The sequence below is a fragment of the Melospiza melodia genome, chromosome 6 (genome assembly GCF_035770615.1).
Source record: "Melospiza melodia melodia isolate bMelMel2 chromosome 6, bMelMel2.pri, whole genome shotgun sequence".
Classification (NCBI taxonomy): domain Eukaryota; kingdom Metazoa; phylum Chordata; class Aves; order Passeriformes; family Passerellidae; genus Melospiza; species Melospiza melodia.
The window spans coordinates 60,340,986-60,361,935 of NC_086199.1; the positions used below are offsets into that span (position 1 = coordinate 60,340,986).

Here is a 20,950-nt window from a genome sequence, read left to right on the forward strand (position 1 = left end):
TCTGGCACCCTTGAGAGACGTGAGCAAAACCCATTCTATTTCCCCAAGCTCCAAACTCTCCCACTGCTAGAAATAAATCCTTATCGAGCGAGCCGTCCAACTCCAGCGCAACCGCAGCAAAACGCCGCGGCACGGAACGCGATCCATCTCTCCCAATGTTTCCGAGTGAAGGTGAACAGAGCTGGAGGAGGAACCCGGAATGGCAGAGTTGGCAGGGATGGATTCCCGAGCGAGGAAGGCTGGCTCCCCGCGGGCACGGCGGCGCTTCCCGCTGGGACAGGCCCGCAGCGCCACCGGGTGGCCGCCCCCTGCCCGTCCCGCGCTCCGCGGTGTCCCCGCTTCCCCCTGCCCCGCACCTCCCGGCTCTCCGCGGTGTCCCCGTGTCCCTCCTCTGCCCCGCACCTCCTGGCTCTCCCTGGTGTCCCCGCTTCTCCGCCGTGCCGCACGGTCCCGGCTGCCCGCGGTGTCCCCTGGAGCCCCCGCAGTAATTACCCTTGTGGCCGCGGAGCCGCGGACAGATCTGTCCAGGGGCTGGGAGCTGTTTCCCTGTGAGGAAGAAACTCACACCGGTGTGTGCGGGGACAGCGGGGCGCGCCGCTGTCCCCCCGGGCGAGAGGCCAGCGGCACCCAGCACCTTCGGGCATCGGGGCGGCCGCTCTCCCTGGCGCGGCGGCAGGGCGGGCTGCTGAGAAAGGAAAAAAACAAGCGGGGGAAATGTAGCCCTGTGCGCATCCGAGCGCCCGGGCTGCCGCTGCCCCAGCGGGACACCGCGCTCCCCCCGCCGCCCCGGCCCCCGACCCGCCCGGCCGCGCCCCCCGACCCGCCCCGTCCCGACCCGCCGCGCCGGGGGGCTCGGCCATAAATACGGCCCCGAGTGGCGCTCCCGGACCGGCGCGGCTGCGGAGGGGGTCGGGGCAGCAGCCAGCGCTGGTGGCCTCGCCTGGGACAGGCTGCGAGAGTCTCGGCTCTGCGCACCCGCCCGGCCACAGAGCAGCCCGGTCGAAGGCCCCTCCGTTCCGAGCCCCTCGCTGTCCCCTCTGGTCTAGCCGCTGTCCCCTCTGCCGCCCCCATGGACTTACTTGGCCCCATGGAGATGACGGAGGGCTCCCTCTGCTCCTTCACGGCCGCCGATGACTTCTACGATGACCCGTGCTTCAACACGTCGGACATGCACTTCTTCGAGGACCTGGACCCGCGGCTGGTGCACGTCGGGGGTCTGCTGAAGCCCGAGGAGCACCCGCACCACCACGGGCACCACCACGGGCACGAGGAGGAGCACGTCCGGGCGCCCAGCGGGCACCACCAGGCCGGCCGCTGCCTGCTGTGGGCCTGCAAGGCGTGCAAGAGGAAGACCACCAACGCCGACCGTCGTAAGGCCGCCACCATGAGGGAGCGCCGGCGGCTCAGCAAGGTCAACGAGGCCTTCGAGACCCTCAAGCGCTGCACCTCCACCAACCCCAACCAGCGCCTGCCCAAGGTGGAGATCCTGCGCAACGCCATCCGCTACATCGAGAGCCTGCAGGCCCTGCTGCGCGAGCAGGAGGACGCTTATTACCCGGTGCTGGAGCACTACAGCGGGGAATCAGACGCCTCCAGCCCCCGCTCCAACTGCTCCGATGGCATGGTGAGTGCCCCAGGGAGGACTCCCTGCCACCAAAGGTGCCCTAGACACTGCTGGTCCAAACCTGAGCAGGGCGAGTCACATCTTCCTGTCCTTCCTATAGCAGCTGCCTTCTGTACCTCCCCAGGCAGAAGACAAAGTCCTTTGTCGTGCCTTGAGCACCTGCAGCGAAGGGAGGTGGGGTCCCCACATGGCAGGATCTTTGGGAAAGAAGAAGAATCTCTTATACGCTTTGTTCCCTGGGATAGGAAGTTAGGCAGGTTCCCCGTGTCCTGGAGGAGCCAGGGCAAAGCTGCTGGGGGAGAACTTTGGGAAGCTGCCTGGAATGGAGGCATTGCCTGTGATCCCATAGCTTCTGAGGCATCTGTTTCCATCTTCTGCTGTATCATTACCTTTGAATTACCTAAGGACAGCAGAGAGCAAGGGCCCCCTAGGACATGGTAGTTACGCGGGAATTGGTAAGAGTCTGGGTTTTGTTTTCTGCCATTCATCATGACAACAGGAGGAGTGTCTAAGCAACAAGAACTGGTTTTTTTGACCAGAAAAAGATTATCCATCTTTCTTCTCACTCCATGCCCTCCATAGATATTTACAAGCAATAGGAAGGAGAATCCAGGCTTTCAGTCCAGGTTGTACATTAGGGGCATGGGAGAAGAAGGGTGGGTGCCACAGAGGGTGTCTCATCCCCATGTCTTTTGGCTGGGGCTGTAGGTTCAGCCTCTGGTCTGACTCTGGGCTGGTGGGATGTGGTGACCAGAGTCCAGTCCAGAGGGATAGGCCATGAACTGCCCTTTCAGACCAGAGACTGCTTGTTGTGCTCTGGAGGGATAGTCGTTACTGAGTTCAGTATCTGTGACTGAGATACTTAACAGATTGGAGAGATTTACACAAATGATTCCTCTTCAAGATACAGCCTCTTCTAATACAGGAATTTGATTGTGGGTTAAACTATTGGAAACAAATATATTAGTCAGTGTTCTAGAGCATTTTCTATACGAAATGGAAATGGGAAGAGAAACGGAAGGAAATACAAAGGGACAAGGTAGACAGAGGCTTTTAAAGAGGAATTAATGTTTAGAAAAATCTTCAAAAACTAAATTAAAAAGACATAATTCCCCTTTCACACAGGTCTCAGGACACTCAGGTCTCCCTGTTGTAAACTAAAGATACATAAAAGGCTGGTCAGAATGCTGGAAAGCCTCATCTCATCTGTAAAGTTGCAGCATTCTATGCAAGAGTGGTAACTTTCCTGTGGAACAGCTGTGCCACATAAACTATTCTGGGGTGGACCTCCTTCTAGCCACGTTTTTCCTTACTCAAAGAATCTACTACTTGATGGCATTTCAGACAGGACTGGAATGATGGCAACAGACCAGAGCCTGAAATATGAAATTAGATGGTTCCTGGGATTTGGGTAAGAGTCTGACTTGGATTTCTCTCCTTCCCAGATGGAGTACAGCGGGCCTCCCTGCAGCTCTCGCAGAAGGAACAGCTATGACAGCAGCTACTACACAGAGTCCCCAAATGGTGAGTACATGCCCTAACAGCAGTGTGAAACACAGAGACAGAGGCAGGCAGTGCAGCAGCTTCCCTGTGCCTGCTCTGTGTCCAGCTGGGCTGAGAGAGGAACCTGCCTTTCCAGCCAGCAAGCCACTGCTGCTGGTAGGGGCACTGGGATTTCCTCTAGGTGTATTTGCAAATATGGGGATGTGTTATAGCTGTATTTCCCATTTTGCAAGTCTAACAGTTGGATAGAAGTATGTTATTGTCTGCAACTAATTTCAGCATTTAACCATATTCTACATGAAGACTTCTTACTCTATCATTAATCCAAAATGGAGTAATTTATGACTGATTTCAAATCCACTCTTCCCTTTCTATGAACTCAGTGAAGCCTTAGATCCTCCCTGTCCCCAGAGCAGCAGACTGTGATTGCACATCTCTTCCATTGTGAAATGACAATCTATTTTCTGGTTATTGGTGTCCTTCACCAATATTAATTTCCTCTGAGTCTTCACATGCCCACAAATGTGCAGTGCCCACTGGTGTTAATTACCCACTGGATAATCTGAGCACCTTTTTGTCTGTTTTTTAGATCCAAAGCATGGGAAGAGCTCTGTTGTTTCCAGTCTCGATTGCCTCTCAAGCATTGTAGAGAGGATTTCCACAGATAATTCCACATGCCCTATACTGCCTCCAGTGGAAACTGTTGCTGAAGGGAGTCCCTGTTCCCCTCCAGAAGGAGTGAGTCTGAATGATGGTGGAGCCCAAATTCCTTCTCCCACCAACTGCACCCCACTCCCCCAGGATAGCAGCAGCAGCAACCCCATCTACCAAGTGCTATAAGGACCCCTCCAGCTGGACTGCACCAAAACCAATTTGCTCCGTTTGGCCTCACTCAAGACCTGCCTTCTAAGGTTGAAAAGACTTCTTAAGACTTGTTCCAATTTTAAAATATCACTGAAAATTCCTTCAACTATCTAACTTTGCAAACCTGTATCACTTCAAACTACACATAGTTATTTATTGGTTGTTAAAGTTATTTAATACGTCTAGAGATAAAGTTGTGTACCATGAAATGGCCAATGTTTAATCTGGGCTGTGGGGAATAGGAAGCTGGCTCTTGAATGTGGAGGAAAATAGAAATCTACAGCAGTAGTGGCATGATAGATCCTTCCTATTACTCCTGTTCTGGCCAAAATAAGGTTGTGGACCATTTTTTATAAAACTTTTGTATAATTGTAAATAAGAGTTGCTTTCCAAAAAAAAAAAAAAAAAAGAAGAAAATAAAAAAGAAAAAAGAGCAAAATAAACAAATTTAAAAAAAATTAAAAACAAAAAAAAAGGGGAAAATTTTAAAAATATTTAATATTGCTTGGTTTGTTGTGTCAAACTTTAACTTTATATATTTATACGATGTGGTTGCCAAGAATGTTTTCACCAGTATTCTAAATAAAGACCCTTATTTATAAAATCTGTGGTGTTATCTTGACTTTCGCTAGGGCTTCTAGAATTACTAGGGCATTTAGGAGTGGTATTAGATCTCTGCCTTGGCAGGAAGAAGATACAGGCTCTGATTCAGCAAAGAAATCAAGAACATGTTTCAGTTGCACCACTTTGCATAAATATGCTGCTGTCAAAGGGTCTCCTTTCTTCATATTCTGTTGTGGTCACTGCTACAGCTAGACCTGAGCATCACAGGTCATTTTTAGAGGGATCAATAAATAAGCATGTTTCTCCCTCTCCCCCCAGATTTACAATTACACTGTAGGACTTGATCTTACAAAGATGTGTTGAAATGAAGAATCACAAAAAATGAGACTCTCCAAATCCCAGTGTAGCTACTGAAACTTCTTACAAAACTCACAAGAACAGGTACTACATTTTGGGACAAGTGTTTACATTTTTCATTCAAGTTCTATTTTTCAAGTGCTTGTACCAAGTTCATGTATTCTCAGGTATTAGAAACTAATTGCAAATGAGTTTTTGTCATGAAGTTCAAGTCACAGATCACAGTTTTCCTCAAGTTCAAGTTGGAATGTAGGCCAAAGATAGGCAGTTTTAATTTGGATTTGAACTTTATGCATCTCTGGCAGCACTGCTCCAGGGATTTGCTTCTTGTTTAGAGCCTCTCTAAAAATAACCAGTGGGCTCTGTTTCATTCAGTATCTATGTGTAACCTTGAAAGCTGGCTGTGCAACTGAAAAATGTTTAGCCCTGAGCTGGTTGTCATTGGAAAGTAACAATCAGGGTGTTTCTGTTCATCTGGACAAGAATAACCAGCAACTACAACCTGTTTCTTATCACATCCCTATGATTTATGGATTTTGTAGAAACATCACAGTAAAATAAAAACAAAAAGCACACTGAAAACCAATCTAGGTATCGTCATCGTCCCTAAATACTTTGATGACAGATTAGTCATTGTGTTCTCTGCTAGGTGACTACTATAGAGGGAGTTTGTGCAGCTCTTACCTTAAGCAGGAAAAAGAAAGAGGGAACAGCTAATTCCAGGGAATGTCTCCCACTCCTTTAATCGTGTATGGCCTTGAAGGTCAGTGTTCTCTGGAGAGGAGAGGAGCAAGCTGCCATGTGTTGAGCAGAGCAATGTAGTTGCTTCTCCTTCTTCCTGGGGCAGTCATGCTCCAAGCTTGGTGATTTTTCTGAAGCCAGAGGGGCAGGGATGGTAGCAGCCATGGGTATTCCTTCCTCATCCATGAACTTGGGGTCATGGTGGATGATAAATCAGTGTCGAGGCATGGGACCATTCTGTGGAGCAGCCCAGGCTCCCACAGATCAGAAGAGACTCTGAGGCAGGACTGGCCACTCATCATCTTCATCAAAGTCCAACTTTGACTCCCTGTGGGCAGAAAACACTCCAGCCCATAAAGATTGAGCTTACCCCTTTCATTTTTCCATTAAAGATAAACATCAAACTAACTTGAGAATGTGCTAATTCATACTATCATTAGTCAGGAGGGTCTCTACTAAGGCTGGAAAAATAGCTCAGGTTAGTTGGAAGCCTGTATGCCTTATAAAAGCTAAGGAGAGACAGTTGCCTCACAAATCAGGACCTCACACATCAACAACATAATTTTCATTGCCTTCAGCAAACTATCAGGCCCACAGTGCAAAAGTTTCAAATAAATGCTTTTGTGAAATACTAAAGATCTTTTAATCCTCATAATTTGAGGCTGGTAAAAGCATCCATTTTACTGCCAATAAATGGCAACCAAAGGTATTTTGGCAGGTCAGGAATGACAGAGGCTCTGGACATGCTGGCAGCGCAGAGTTCATGCCTGCCGTGCATGCACCCCCACTTCTGAGGGACACAATGGGGGGTACCTGGCTGTAGGGCTGGCATGGCAGAGCAGACACAGGGCACTTGTATTCAACAATGTACATGCAGTTCCATGTGAAGTCATGTATATTGCATTTCACTGATTTATTTTAGCCACCCGAGTTTCCACATACTGATGTTAATGTTACAACAGAGAACAGGCATTTAGCACATCCCAAAATAGATGGATGGATGATGAGGAAAAAATATTCATAGGTTTCCTATGTAGAGCCCATCTTTCTCCCATTGATGTCAGTGAGAAAAGTTCACTGGAGTAAGGCCAAAGGGCATCAGCACTGATAAATACATGTTTAGGTTACAAATATATTTATTTTTTACTTAGATAAGGAAAATTGTTCTCTTGTGCCAGCTCTTCCTGCTTATTTCTAAGGCAATAAATATATTTAAAACAAAGCCTTGTGCATGAAGAGGACAGCATGTAACTGATAGAAATATATCCCAGTCTATGAGCAAATATTTTGAGGCTAGTAATATTTGCACTCAGAGTTTTAGTTTAGTCCTGACACAGCCAAGGAGCATATGCGAGGCCAATCCAACATATACAAACTTTGAGTCTTAAATTGGACTCCTGAAGATGAATTTAGGCATTTTGGGTTGATCCTACAAGACAAAGTGAAATCTACCTTGGTCTACAGAAACACTCCAGCATGGGCTCCAAACACACACTGATAGTCTGAAAGTTTTTGCCACATAAACTTTCCAGTTCAAAATGATGTTTCCTAAGGAACACTGCCTCCACAAGGAAAGTCATATAGATACAAACTAATAAAGGAAAGTAGCTGTCTTCAAATATAATGATAAGTGCACATTTTAGGAATGTTTGATTTGATTTGGTAGCTTAAGAAAGCACTGCATGACAAACTCAGTACTACTGGTTTATCTTACTCAAACCACTGCTATGGAAAAAGTGAAGAGGAATAAATTTATATCTCACTTACATGTAATAAATGCTCCAATTTTACATTTCATCAGATCATTTGCCAGTATGAGAATGAAGAGGATCTTTTTCCTACTTTCAATATTCCACAACAAACTGCAACAAAATTGCAAATAACAATGTTAAACACCATTTCCTGCATTATCATAGCAATACTGCTACAGAAGTATTTCACACACCAAACATTCAATTTTAGGTAAAAGATATATGAACTATTCTTGGTATCTGTTTTCCCTTTAAAAAGATTTTATTATCTGAATCCAAATATATTAAAGAAATATTAAATTGGAAGTTACTGCACCCCACATACTGCTCTTCTAAAATGACTTGTCACTTTCAACTCAAGATAAAGATCTTAAAAAAACCCCCTTGAAAGTGGACAGAAAAGCAGTTTTCATTTTACATCTTACATTTTGCAGAGATTTTAAAAGGTTCAAAATGTGCAAAGAGCCAAAACTGCCATCTTCAGAAGAACTACATCCAAAAGAGACAAGGAAACCTTTGTACCTTATACCTCATGAATTGTAATGAATGAATTAATTAATATTTTATTTTTGTTTAAAAATTTCCTTGAAATCAGTAGGAATATTTCCATCTTCAGTAGGAATATTTTCAGGCTACTGCACATAATACTGTCTGGGAGAGTGTTCAGGTAGCAGTGCAAAGCCAGGACAAACTCCCTGCTGTGACCCTTTGCTCGTGCTCTGGTCACTGACCCATTTCTTTCACAACGCTCTCAGATGTGCCGATCCCCCTGAGCACAAGCCTCTGAACAAGCTGCCAGGCTTTAGTGCTCACCTGATCTTGAAAGTACCATCCAGAAACTGCCCCCATAATAGTGCTGAAAGCCTGCAACAGTTCCTAAATGAGTGGCTGACACGGAGCCTGTGATAGCAGGAGATGGTATGAAGGTCATTTCACATAACTTGCATGTGGCAATCTTGGCTTCACAGGCAGGAGGTAAAAAGGCCGTGTAGAGTCAGAGTGCAAATCTCTGACAGCATGACCTGGAGATCATCTTGGGAGGCACATCCAAGTACCTCATTAAGCACTATTTACTATCAGCTCACCCTTCCTCAGCCTCTCAAATCACTGGTTTTCTAGTAAAACTGTTGAACAGCCATGACCTCCTCTCCTTGATGGATGCAGCATGCTCCCTTCTCAACAGGCTTGTTGTGCAACTGGGAATGTCATTAGAGTGGAGACCTTTCCATCTTGACGTTTCAGGGCTAACAAGGGAGGGGATGGTCCCTAGCATAATACAGAAGAGCTGTCAGATAGGCCTTTCCCTCCCAGGAACCAGCAGCAATTAGGAACACATCTGACAGAGCCACTTGGGTCAGTGTAAGGAATCCAGAAATTTCCCTGTGGACCCAGAAACCTACATTTTGCATACACAGCCACTTGTGAATAAAGATTTAACATGGTACGCTAATGGTGAAAGCTGATCTATCCTGTAACCATGGGGTGATAGAAAACCTCAGGGGTTTCCCAATAATGCAGTCAACATGGCACTGAATTCACATTTTCTTACTACAACAGCAATAACTTTTATCATCTACAGGCATCTTAGCAACATCAACAACTGTGCTATTGATGCAATAATGCATAACCTCACATTTATCAATAGCAAGGCAAATGCTGTAACTATTTATTAAAAATTTACTAAAAACTCTAACAGACAATAAGCCACTTAATCACATGACTGAGGGAGGTTGCAATTTTCATTGGGATTTTGGGAGTCAGATTCACTCAGAAGCCTGTGTCTCAGCACAGTTACCTCCTAGTGGGGCATATCCATTGCAGTAAAAGGGGTTCCCCAATCTCCACAGTTCTCCCTAACCCACCTCAACTGACCTTGAGCCTTTTCTGGTCCAACAGCCACATCTGCTGGGAAAAATATTAATTACATTTCTTCCTGAAATCATTGCTTGGTGAACTCCATGCTCTGTTTTATCATCTTTCCATCATGTCAGGTTTGTTGGCGCAGGAACAGCAAAGATATTCATAGTCTTCAGACAGCATCTAGAGGCACATACATTAGGAGCATCAAGAAAAATATATTGGAAAACCCAATTTCCACCCCACTAAGAACCTTCTACAAAAATAGAGACGAAAAAATGGTAAGATTAGTATGGTTGGTTGCGTTTTGGCTTTTTTATTGCTTTGCAAATTCTGGGGCACCACTCTATTTTTCTTTAGGTGAAAAATAAAGACAAAAGGAGGGAGAAATGGAAGGTCTTTGAATGCATTGTATGGCCTGTGCTGAGAGCAGTGGTCCTGAGGGAGACAGGCTGCTTGCCAAGAAGGCAGGTGGGGAGATGCACAGGAACTGCAGATGACAGCAGGATCACAATGACATTCTCTGGTGACAAAGTCCCTCAGTAGGGCACAAATTTTGGCCACCAGACCAAGGGAGGTGATTTCCCCCTCTACTCTGCTCTGGTGAGACCCCACCTGGAGCTGTGCCTCCAGCTCTGGGTCCTCAGCACAGAAGGGACATTGACCTGTTGGGGGGAGTCCAGAGGAGGCCACCAAGATGATCAGAGGGATGGAGCACCTCTCCTATGAGGAAAGGCTGAGAGTTGGGATGGTTTAGCCTGGAAAAGAGAAGGTTTCAGGGTGGCTTTCCAGTACCTGAAGGGAAAATACAAGAAAGATGAAGAGAGTCTATTCAAAAGACCATGTAGTGACAGGACAAAAGGGAATGGCTTCAAACTGAAAGAGAGTAGATTTATATTAGGTATTAGGAAGAAATTCTTTACTGTGAGAGTGGTGAAGCATTGGAACAGGTTACCCAGAGAAATTGTGGGTGCCCCATTTCTGGAAGTGCTCAAGGCCAGGTTGGGTGGGGCTCTGAGCAGCCTGGTCTAGTGAGAGGTCTTGTTCCAGCCCCCTTTCCCTAGCAGAGGGGTTAGAACAAGGTGATCTTTATGGCCCTTTCCAACCCCCACCATTCTATGATTCCTTTTATATTTTGGCCACACAACATTCCTTTCTTTCACATCAATGCTCTACTTCTGAATCCTAAACTAAATGAAGCTATGCCTTTTTGTTCTGATTTTTTTAACGTGTTTTTATGGCACTTGCAAGTTTCCTGAGGCAGGAGCCTAGACAATCCACATTTGAGAGCTGCTGCTTGCTGCAGTGTGAAAGTACATTATTGAACCGACAAGCAGTGTGTAAGCTTTTCTCCGGGCCACCGGAGGGCAGCATTTCCATGAAAAACAGGACTTCGACATCTGTTTTTTTCACTATATACATTACTTTTTCCCCCCGTAAACTCTCACATCTAACTCTTTCTCAGCTCAGGTAGAGAGCATCATTTCACACCGCAACAACTGAAATCAATGAACTGAATTTCTGGCCAATGTAAATTCATCAGTCTTGCTGGCAGTTGACACAGTATCCTGGGATTATTACAGCAGTACAAGCTCATGGTTTGAGTTTGGATGCTCAAAGATGCATTTTGATGGAAAAAAACCCCTTTTGTTTATATGGCAAGGCATCCCTATGTATGGACTAAAGTTCAGGATGAAGAGCATCACAGAGCAAAGCATTTATACAACAGCTTGTAAAAGGAGACCATTCTCCATCCAGGGCACGTAATGCTCTCATTACAGATCTAATGGCATGGAAATACAAATGCATGCAAGGGGGTTCATGTGTCACACGTGTTCCTTTGTATGGGACAGGTCACACTCACATCCCTTTGTTCCCTTTGGAAAGGAAGCGGGTATGTGCTAGGCACTCGTGCTCTAGGCTCTCAAAGGCTGTCCTCTGCAGAACTACACACTTGAAACAGCTTGCAGTTGAAAGCCAGCTGCACAAAATGTAGTCCCAAACATGCCTTTCAAAAGCTTCACAAATGCCAATTACATTAAGCGATAAGAAAAAAAGCAACGAAGTAATGTGCCTAATTAACAAAGCTAGAGATGGAGCCAGCCACTTGGTTTGAAGTACTTCCAAGAGAGATGTTAAATGCAATGGTCAGGGCAACTCTGGAAGAAATAAATTAACATGCTGGGTTAATATTTCAAGCTCTGTGGGAGTAAAAAGTGTGTGTGGTAAGAGGAAACAAAGGTAAAAATATCACAGGGTGCTATTCTGTTTGTTTATTTGCCAAGGACACTTTTGCTTTTGCCATTTATTATTCTTCATGGTATGCTCGAAATTATACAAGAAGACATAAAAGTGTCAGCATTGCGTCACTGGCCTTCCTAAATTTATCTTTTACCCACCTGTTAAATCTCAGCTCAAGGTCAAGAGAAAAACTATTTTAAGTGAATGCACTATGAGATAGACACATTCATGAAAAATATCTTAGGAGAATTCTTTATCTTTAGTACTATCTGCAATCACAGTTGAAAAGATTCCCCACACTACAGGACAACAGTGGAGTTTTTCTGGTCCTCATTAATAAGAACTGACTGACAGCTGCCCGGTTCCAAATCTTAGATACCTGTGGTTGGGAAAGCTCAGGCCATCACAAACTTTCAAGTTCCAGCAAGTAGTGTGGCTTGAATCCATTCCAGTACTCATCTGTTGGCAGCTGTTTCCATCTGCTCCTTCTCGAACCCTTGCGCTGACTCCCTAGGGAAGAGCAGGAAGATTGTCACGCAATGAACTTGCTTGTTGTGAGCTGGCTGCTCATGTTTTACCCCAATCTGTCATCTCACCTCATCTGCTCTCTGGCCTTTTTTTGCCATGATAATTCTGAGTTCTGCTCTGCACCTAATAGGGAAAAGAAACCCCAAACCAACCATTCCTCAAATTATTCCTTCTTTTAAGAACAAATAATTATTATGAACAAGAGATACAGAAAAGATTGATCAGATCACTTAGTCCTCACAGCTGAATCACACAGTGATTCCTGCATGTATGTTTTGCAGCTAGAAGTGTCTGACATACCTTCACTTTGTGATGAGGGAAGGCAGATGCCCTTCAAGCGCTCCATGACCATTACCTGCAGCCTTTTTTTTTGTTTGGTTCTGTTGTAAAACACAAAACAGAGAAAGAGAAAAAAAATCAAAAAATAACATTTTCTATTTTAGACATCAGTGTTTCCAGACTTGCAGCTGCGCCTTTAGGAACTTTGGTTGACTGAGCAAATGTCTATGCACATTAAGGCTCCTCTCTTAATTTGTCCCATTACTATTTTATGTACTTGGTAACTTGATATCTACACATTAACATTAATTGGCCAGACTAAGAAAAAGATTTTATTGTTTCTTAACCAAGAGAATTAGTTTCATATTTTCATCTTTGAAAGGTTTAATTTATACTTTGATATATTATCTCTAGCCTGATTTCCAATTGGACCAAATTCCCTCAAATCTCTTGGACATTCAAAACTTTCAGGTGTACCTGAAAATGCAAACTTTTGTTCAGAGACATTTTTTTTTTTTTTTTTAAATCCCAAAGTACCTGAAAGTATATCCCTAAATATAAGCAGAATTCTGCAGATGCTATTCAGCCTAGGGTTCAGAGGGGAGAAATACTCAATAAGAGAAGCAATACAACAGAATATGGAAACAAAGTTGAAGAAGATTCCATTAGTAACACAAATGCAATAATCTGGATTTTGCCCTAGCCAGAATTATACATATTTGTGGGTATATTGGTCAAAATAACTCCTAAGGGCTTTACAAGCATAAACTCAGGAAAACAGAGTAATTTCTCTGACTTGCCATGTCACCTTTTCTGTGGAGCCCTGTCCTTTGCAGCATGCATCTGTCTGCTTGGATTATGCAGTGATCAAACTGGGCCACACAAGGACAGCATCACTTCAGCACTTCTGCATGGAGACCTTTCTATATAACGAAGGCTTCTGAAGGGGCTTGGCATGATAAAGCAATTAAGAAACACCTTTGCCCACATCCTAAATTACTACCACACAATCAACCATTTCCTCCACTTTTTAACAGGCAGAATAATCTGAAGAACAGTTTCAGAAGAAACCTTTTGTATTTTTTATTGCAGTTGGAAAATTTTCAAAGAAAAAAAGGACTTTAATATAGATTTGAGAACTGGACCCTCCTTTTTTCTCACTGCTCCATAGGAAAGCAAATAAATATGCTATTGTAGGCCATCTTAGGATGAGAATCCATCCTAGAAGAACAGAAAGGTCCAAGTTTGCATGAGAATGGAGCATTTTTTAAGGAAGACACAACTCTGATTTCTTGCAGGCCAACTCTGAATATCTTGTCCCACTGTGATCCTTCTCTGCTTCCTCATTATTTCCCAATTCCTTCTACTTCTGGGCTATCTAGAGGCAAGGACTACAACTGCAAAACCTGGCAGAACCCACAGATGAATCAGACTGAATCAGTAAACAATGACTAAAAGTGCAGCGTCACAGGAACAAGCATATCACTGTGCCTCAAGTTAAATCATTTAAATACAAACCTGCTGCAAATCTTAACAGGAATTCCAGCCACAGTCTGGAGGGCTGGTATAATCCTATTGCACTGGGATTCCTACAGAAGTCTTCCCCAGGTCCTGGAAACCTGGTAGAGCATGTTCCTGCTTCCTGGAGTGCAGACATTCATTACAGCGTGTCCCAGAGGGGAAAGGCAGAGGACAAGCTAATAGAGGTGCCATCCCTTCACTATTGCCTTTCTTCTAGCTCTCAACACTTCATTTAACTGGAACAAAGGCTGCTGTCAACGTTAAGGCATAGGCCCAGGTATGAGACAGGATAAAGAAACCTTCATTTCCAGCAGCTGGTCCAAGATTTGGGAAAGAAAGTAGATCTTGCTTTCCAATTACTCACATTTATATTGTATAAATCCTGACTTTTGACAAAAGAAATGCAGCAGATTTCATCCTTAGTGCCAATTATTTACCTGGAACTATTATACTTTATATCTCTTCATATGCAGCATTCAAATAATTACTTCAATAGGATTAAATGTCATATTTCATGGGACTGGCTGTGTAAATATTTACAAAGCTAGAGAACAGAAAAGACATCTCAGAGTTATTGATTCATGTCAAATATTGAGAAGCTGGGTTAATCAAGGGATTTAAGCAATGCTTTAAACCTTTGAGTCAGCATTGATGAGATTTATTTAAACTACTCTTACCTTTCAACATCTAAAGTTTTACAAGTCGTTTATAACAATAAAGACTTACAGGCCATTTTCTCATCTGTTTGTCTGAGGAAATTTCAGTTACTATTGTAAACTCAATAGGCTGAAGAAGTAATAACAGCTGTGAAAAGTGAAACATTCAACAAAAATAAAGTTCTCATTTCACTAAAAAAAAAAAAAAAGGTAAGAAATTTTCTAATTATTTTGTGGTGTTAGCCAGCTGATGGGCAAGCACATACATTTTATAAAATGCAGCATATTCCATAGTCCTCGGTCAGAATCAGACCCTAATTTTTTCTAGTTTTTTGGTGGTTAAATGAAAAATATACACTTGCAGTGCTGAGAGCTGCATGCCTTTTTCAAGAAAAGACTAGCACCTCCTGTTCTGTATTCTGTATATAGTAGTTGTGAAATACATATGTCTGTATCTATGTGTTTGTGTCTGTTGCTATGTTCATGCACCTGCAATTTGGCTGAGATCTTAAAAACATAATGACAGCATTAGTAGAGTTTTGTTTTCAGAAAAGGCTGACTAGGCCAGTCTGACAAAGTCAAGGACCTTCTAGGACCACCAAAACAAATCAGCTGATAAAATAAAGCCAAGTGCCTGGCTTTTTCTGAAACTCTAGCTGTAGTACATGGTAGGAATTAAATGGCTCCAACCTATGTGCCCTCTTTTGGCAATGCAGATTCAGAGCCCTCAGGATGACTGAGCTCAGCTCATAGTAATGAGTTTAGATAAGGGTTTTTTTGTTATGTGCTGACAGGAAACTTCCAATTGTAAGCTCAATTTTCCTCATCACCAGCTGTATTTTTGCTGGATCACACCTAGATCAGCATGAAGGAGAGGGACAAATCCATATCCTTCCATAACACAGCATTGTGACAAAGTAGCACATTAGCTGTATGCCTAATTTTGGATGCTTAAAGTAGATTTTGATGTGATTTAGCTCCATGATTTCTTGAGGAATAATTATTTCTGTTTTGGAGAAGATCTCATCAAAGAAAAATTCTGACACTTTTACCAAAACTTTGACTCGAGGATGTGCTCCAAAAGAAGCACAGTGCCTCACCCAGGCCAGATTTAAGGAGCTAGGGGTGAGACAGACAACTCAGCAATTTTTTGCAGTGCTTATTGCCCTTTTTGCAAGGAAGGTGCAGTATTCTCTTTCCCTACAGGTAAAACAGTTTGGAAATCTGCCTAGTCCTTCAGCAAGCAGCAGAACACCACTTCCACCACCTTGCCTTACTTGTGGGCACCATCTCCATAATTGCATCTGCTTGGTTCCATCTCCCATCAATTTTCAGCAAAACCAAATGGATTCAGGTGAGAGTTTCTCTTAGCTAACAGAGTGGGTAAAGACCAAAGATGATCTCTAATATGTCACAATATTACTTCCATTTCTTTCCAGAGCAGCTTCCATTTATCTCACAGTTTGAGGCATACTTTCTGAAGGGTATTGCAAAGGAATTTGCAAATCAAAAAGAACCTTCACTCAGAAATGTCAGCCCAGTAGAAATGGATGAACAAGTCCAACTCATCAGGCAGAGCACAGCAAATGCTTCTCAGCTCAAAGCAAAGCCATGCAACACTTGGAAAACATAGATGGGAATGAAGTACATATTCAAGCAAAACTGAAGTAATTAAGAGAAAAAAAATTCCAGCTATGGAAGTGCAGGAACAAGCATTTAGCTATAATTTTGGCTGCTCTGGTTACTCTCATTAAAAGCATCATGACCTTGTATCAGGCTTTGGGCTACGCATCTCTTCAGACATGCAGCCTCTCTATGACTCCCTCAGTCAACACCAAGCACAAACCCACAATTTTTTTCTCCATTCTCATTCTTTCTATGAAAGGCTTTCATCCAATTAATGACAATTCAGAGGGGTAAATCTAGCCTTTCAGAAAAGCAATAACATCTATGCAATTGCAGCTGCTTTATTTTTAAACGATTTTCAAGGACAAAATGAGTACATTGCATGCTGAAGTCCATCACAGCTTTCCATTCGAAGACCTCAAACCAAATGACTTACAAGGGTCATTGCTAACAGATAGAGCAGTTCACAGCATGATGTAATCTAAAACTGATAAAAAACTGTACTGAAATACTGTTGAGTTGTCATGAATTTAATACAAGAGAGCACAGGCTGAATTATAGCATTCAAGCATTGCAAAACTGGTCTTCCAACCCTGGCTGCCTTTTCTTTTGTGGTTATAACTCTTACAAATAATTCTCTCAGCCTCCTCCAGCTTTAAAACATTTTGAAGGTACTCTCCAGTTATATTCATAGTTGTGCACAAAGTCACAGGTTCTCTCAACATCTCCTTTTCCTCTTCATATTGTTACAATGGGTAATTCTTTTTCTTTGAAAAGAAACTGAGTGATGAAGTCAGAGCTAGGCTTACATTTCAGGAGTGGGAGCTTCTTCAGCAGTCACCATTGTTTGTGTCCTCCCTAGAAACCTCAGTGAAGGAAGAGGCTACAGAGGAGTGCAGAATCAAGTACTCTTGACACACTAGTAAAGCACCAAAGCATACAGCAAAGCTCCTGATGTGCATTTCTGTGCCTATACAGCCCTGGGATTTGGATCTGTCAATCCAATGTCTTCAGTAAGAGGCAAAATATCTTCATACAATAATGAATATAATTAAATAAAATTTTAGAAAAAGGTTAAAATTTCACTTCAAATTAATGAGTTACTAAGTTTAGGAGTGTTAGGGAATATATGCTCAGTCATCTCCCACATTGAGAAGAAAGTTTCTTTGGAGTTAGAAATCACTGCAGTTCTTAGCTAAAGTAGAGAGCAGAGGGATTAACAAAAGAATAGCATGTGAACCTACTAGCTTTTTTTTTTTTAGTTTGTAGACAAAATTTCGACTTCTCTCTGAAAGACAATCTACCTTTTCTTGCATATGACTGCCCTGAGGATGCTGAAGTATAGGGCAACAAAGGTGATCCCAGTACACCAGACACAGAGGGGAAAGAAGGACTAATTCTTCCCGTGTCATCAGAACAGTGAGGTGAACTAACACCAGTGACAGAATTAGCAAATGGACTCACTCTCTAACTCAGCTGCACAGTAGTTTGAAAACTAAAATATATCTATGGCTAAAAGATATTCTTCCACTATCACCACTAAAACTTTTAGAGGGTTGGAAGAACAGCTAGAATTATAGACAGACCAACAGCAGTGCTCAAAGTGCACATATACTCTCCTGACAGTAGGTGTGCCACAAGGGAGACCTTCAGAGTGACCTTTCAAAACTCTACAGCTCATTTTCCTCACTTATGCCAGATTTTGGTCAGCCCCAACTCAGCATAGATGATCCTCAAAATCTCTCACCAGTTATTAGAATCAGTTAAGGGAAAAAATGTATTTTCTAGATGAATGGATTTTAATGCATTTAAAAATTTTCTGGTAACACCACCTCTGCAGATGCTGTTGCTATACCATAACCCTTATCCAAACAGACTGTGAACTCTTTTGATAACTACCAATTCTGTGCTTCCTACAGAGGTCACCCAGCATTATTAAAGCTGGTTTAGTTCTTTTTAACATGTAAAACTTAGTAAAATTAATTAATAAGTTAACTTAAAATGACAAGTTGTATCACAGAAAAGCTAGACGACCTGGGGACTCTCACATCCACCTTCATATTAAGTCCTCCTTAAAGATATCAAATATAAACCAGATGTTTAAGGATTTAAAGATGTCAAACATAAACTAGAATAAAATCCAGTTATAATATTATTTTTTATGGGACTAGGAGGACAGAAGTTCTACGGTCAAGTTTGGGATTAATCATAATTCCATAGGAAGTTTTGTCTGCAAATTGTAACTTGAAAAATTAGATGATTTCATTTGTCTATCATAATCCAAACATTTCTACTTATGAAATTTTTTTTAATTAAACTAGAATTTTATATTGCTATATGGCAAGCTTTAAGCAAAACTTTGCTCAGACACAATAGCTACTCGGCTGTCTTAAACCCTCCATTCCATGCAAACCAACAGCCATCCATGCAGTGTTATCAACTCTGTCTAGTTAAACAAATGCAAATCATGCTGCAATCTACCATGCAAAGCAAACTCTTTGTGCCTTAATATGCAGTTATTTTGTGCCATGATCCTTGTTAAATAAGGATCCTTGTTAAAGATATTATTTTTGAATACTTTCCCTCTCAAGCTTCAATATCAACTTCAAACATGATGTATCTTTCATTTTCCACATGAAAATTATGTCTAAACTTACATTCCAATTTATATTTCTAAAAGACCTTCTATTTCAGCAGCTATCTTGGTCCAGATCTCACAAGCTCCTGCTTGCCCATCAGCCTCTGATTTGGGGCCCTCTTTCATGTCTTTTGAAACATCCATCTCTTCTGATTCCACCAATGCTGCTTTATCAATTGCAGCTTTAGTAACTTCAAAGAAACCTTGCAGGTCACTTAAGCATGGCCTCCCCACCTGAATCCATGAAAACTCTCTTTAAACAAGCTTTCTACTTTTAACATGTACTCCCAGATGACTTCTAAGGTCCTGCACCACCCTCCTTCAGCTCCCCAGACAAGAGGGGAAACCCAAGCAAGGGAAGCGGCACCATATCTCTTTCATTCCCACAGTTGCCTTAGATTCCAACACTGAAATTCCTAAAGAGGAATTACTCACTGCAGGCAAGGTAACATGGATGGCAGGAGCTAATGAGCTGGGAAAGGATCTTTAAAGTTGCGGATGTTACCAGAAGGACCCACAAGCCTAGGATTCACAGGCCCTGAACATCTTTTCTGGGTCACCTGCCCTCCACAGCCTTCATTAACTCTCAGAACTGACCCTACAGCTCTTTCCCATTGGTCCTCAGATACATTATTATCAAAAATAGGCGTTTACTGCAATTTAAAAGAATTTTTGCATGCATTATTTTTGTCAGAGTCAACATCCTCTTTTCCTTTCTTAATGCCAGGCTTGGGTTCGCAGCCCTCTTTTCCCTCTGTGTCCTCTGGCTGGCAATTCTCAAGGATTTTAGATAGTGTTTCTGTACTTGTGATTCTCAGATTCTCCCTCTGTCATCAACCTTTCTGCCTCTGTTCAGTCCCAGTGCTGAAGCTGCTGTCTGGCATCTCTTTCTGGAGATTTTTTCATCAGTTTATGCTAGCTGAAGTGCAGAGTTGCCTTGATTTAGCCTCACTTTCCCATTTCTCATTCATAGCTGATACGAGTAATATACTCCCGTTCCTGCTGTCTTCCCTCCCTTTTCCCCAGAGTCGCACACAAATAGCACCAGGTCCCAGGCCTTCCTTCTACCCCACCAGCTTAACGAGCAGTCTGTTACCATTTTCACAGACAAATCTGCTGGTTAGACCTCTTTGGAATGTCTCACCACGCTACTGCGGTTTTCTTCTCTGCATCCCAGCCAAGCAATGCTCTTTGCAAGGAAGCTGCAGGTGACCAAACACCTCGTCTCACAAACCTGAGCACACCGACTGCTCCTTGACAGCCTTCCACTTGTTCTTCACCTGCTGCTCCCGCACATCTGAATTTCTCACATACTTGCAAGTTCAACCTAACTGCATTCCTCTGGTCTTCCCTCTTCTGTTGAGCATGGTGTTGTCCCTACCACTTGTACACTCCATCAGCATTCCCTAACCATGTACCTTTCCATTGTATGTTTCACCAGCCTCTCCCATTTATCACGACATGACCTCCCATGGTCAATCCACAAAGTCTCAGCTCTCCAAGCTTTCCCATAAGCCCATTCCTCCTGAGACGTTGGCAGCAAATAAAACAAAATACAGAACACATCTACATACCTCTCTTACTTCCTTTCCACACAACCATCTTCTTGCTGTTCTTCAAGCTCCTTGCAAGACAGGAGCTGAGGGATTTCCAAAACTACCCTTGTCATTACTTGTGAAATAATGAGAATAAAAAAAGAATAGAAAACACAAACCCAAATTGCAACTTCCTACCAACATAGGCAGTCAGAAGAAAACCCCAAGTGAACAATAGGAAAAGATGGAGAAGTGGTATAGGTGCATGGAACCGATTAAAAGCACAATCTGATAGGAAGGGTATCCCTACTCGCGAGGAAAGAAATCTACGCCTGGGGAGATGTTGAATTGTGCCCTTCAGCCAGTCGGGTCCAGGCAGGACGAGCACAGCCGTGACTCATGTCACTGGTGCCCCAGAGTGTCACCAGGAGCCGAGCGAGGGGCAGCCCCGGGACCCCCGCCGCTCCCGAAGGGGACCCTCGGTGTCAGCGCCGCGCGGTGCGGGTGGGTACGCGGGGCGGGGGGGCTCTGCTCGCAGCCCGGGTCCCGGAGCGGGCACTCCCGTCCCGGCGGCGGGCGCGGCCCGCGCTAGGACCCGGGCGGGAGCGGCGCCTGCGCGCCGGTGCCGGGCGGGCTGCACCGAGCGGCTCGGCAGCGGCGGCGGC

At 43.6% G+C, this 20,950-nt stretch overlaps 2 protein-coding genes and 1 long non-coding RNA gene across 4 annotated transcripts; 1 reads left to right on the forward strand and 2 right to left on the reverse strand.

Moving 5' to 3' along the window:
* Positions 1-16: 16 nt before the first annotated feature.
* Positions 17-1,071, reverse strand: LOC134419932 (collagen alpha-1(I) chain-like). The gene is made up of 3 exons (XM_063159533.1): positions 948-1,071; positions 357-897; positions 17-181 (listed from the first exon to the last, which is right to left on the reverse strand). Exons 1-3 carry the CDS (start codon positions 1,069-1,071, stop codon positions 67-69), a joined length of 780 nt encoding a protein of 259 aa, XP_063015603.1. The 3' UTR covers positions 17-66.
* On the forward strand, positions 901-4,466 carry MYOD1 (myogenic differentiation 1). The gene is made up of 3 exons (XM_063158573.1): positions 901-1,624; positions 3,070-3,148; positions 3,717-4,466. Exons 1-3 carry the CDS (start codon positions 1,070-1,072, stop codon positions 3,965-3,967), a joined length of 885 nt encoding a protein of 294 aa, XP_063014643.1. The 5' UTR covers positions 901-1,069; the 3' UTR covers positions 3,968-4,466.
* On the reverse strand, positions 1,623-20,736 carry LOC134419421 (uncharacterized). 2 transcript variants are annotated; one of them, XR_010028040.1, is made up of 8 exons: positions 20,325-20,736; positions 12,331-12,410; positions 12,099-12,153; positions 11,882-12,012; positions 9,277-9,444; positions 7,421-7,515; positions 5,597-5,981; positions 1,623-1,821 (listed from the first exon to the last, which is right to left on the reverse strand). It is a non-coding gene; the product is annotated as an uncharacterized LOC134419421 (long non-coding RNA). The 2 variants fall into 2 exon arrangements; XR_010028039.1 differs by lacking the exon at positions 12,099-12,153.
* Positions 20,737-20,950: the final 214 nt, after the last annotated feature.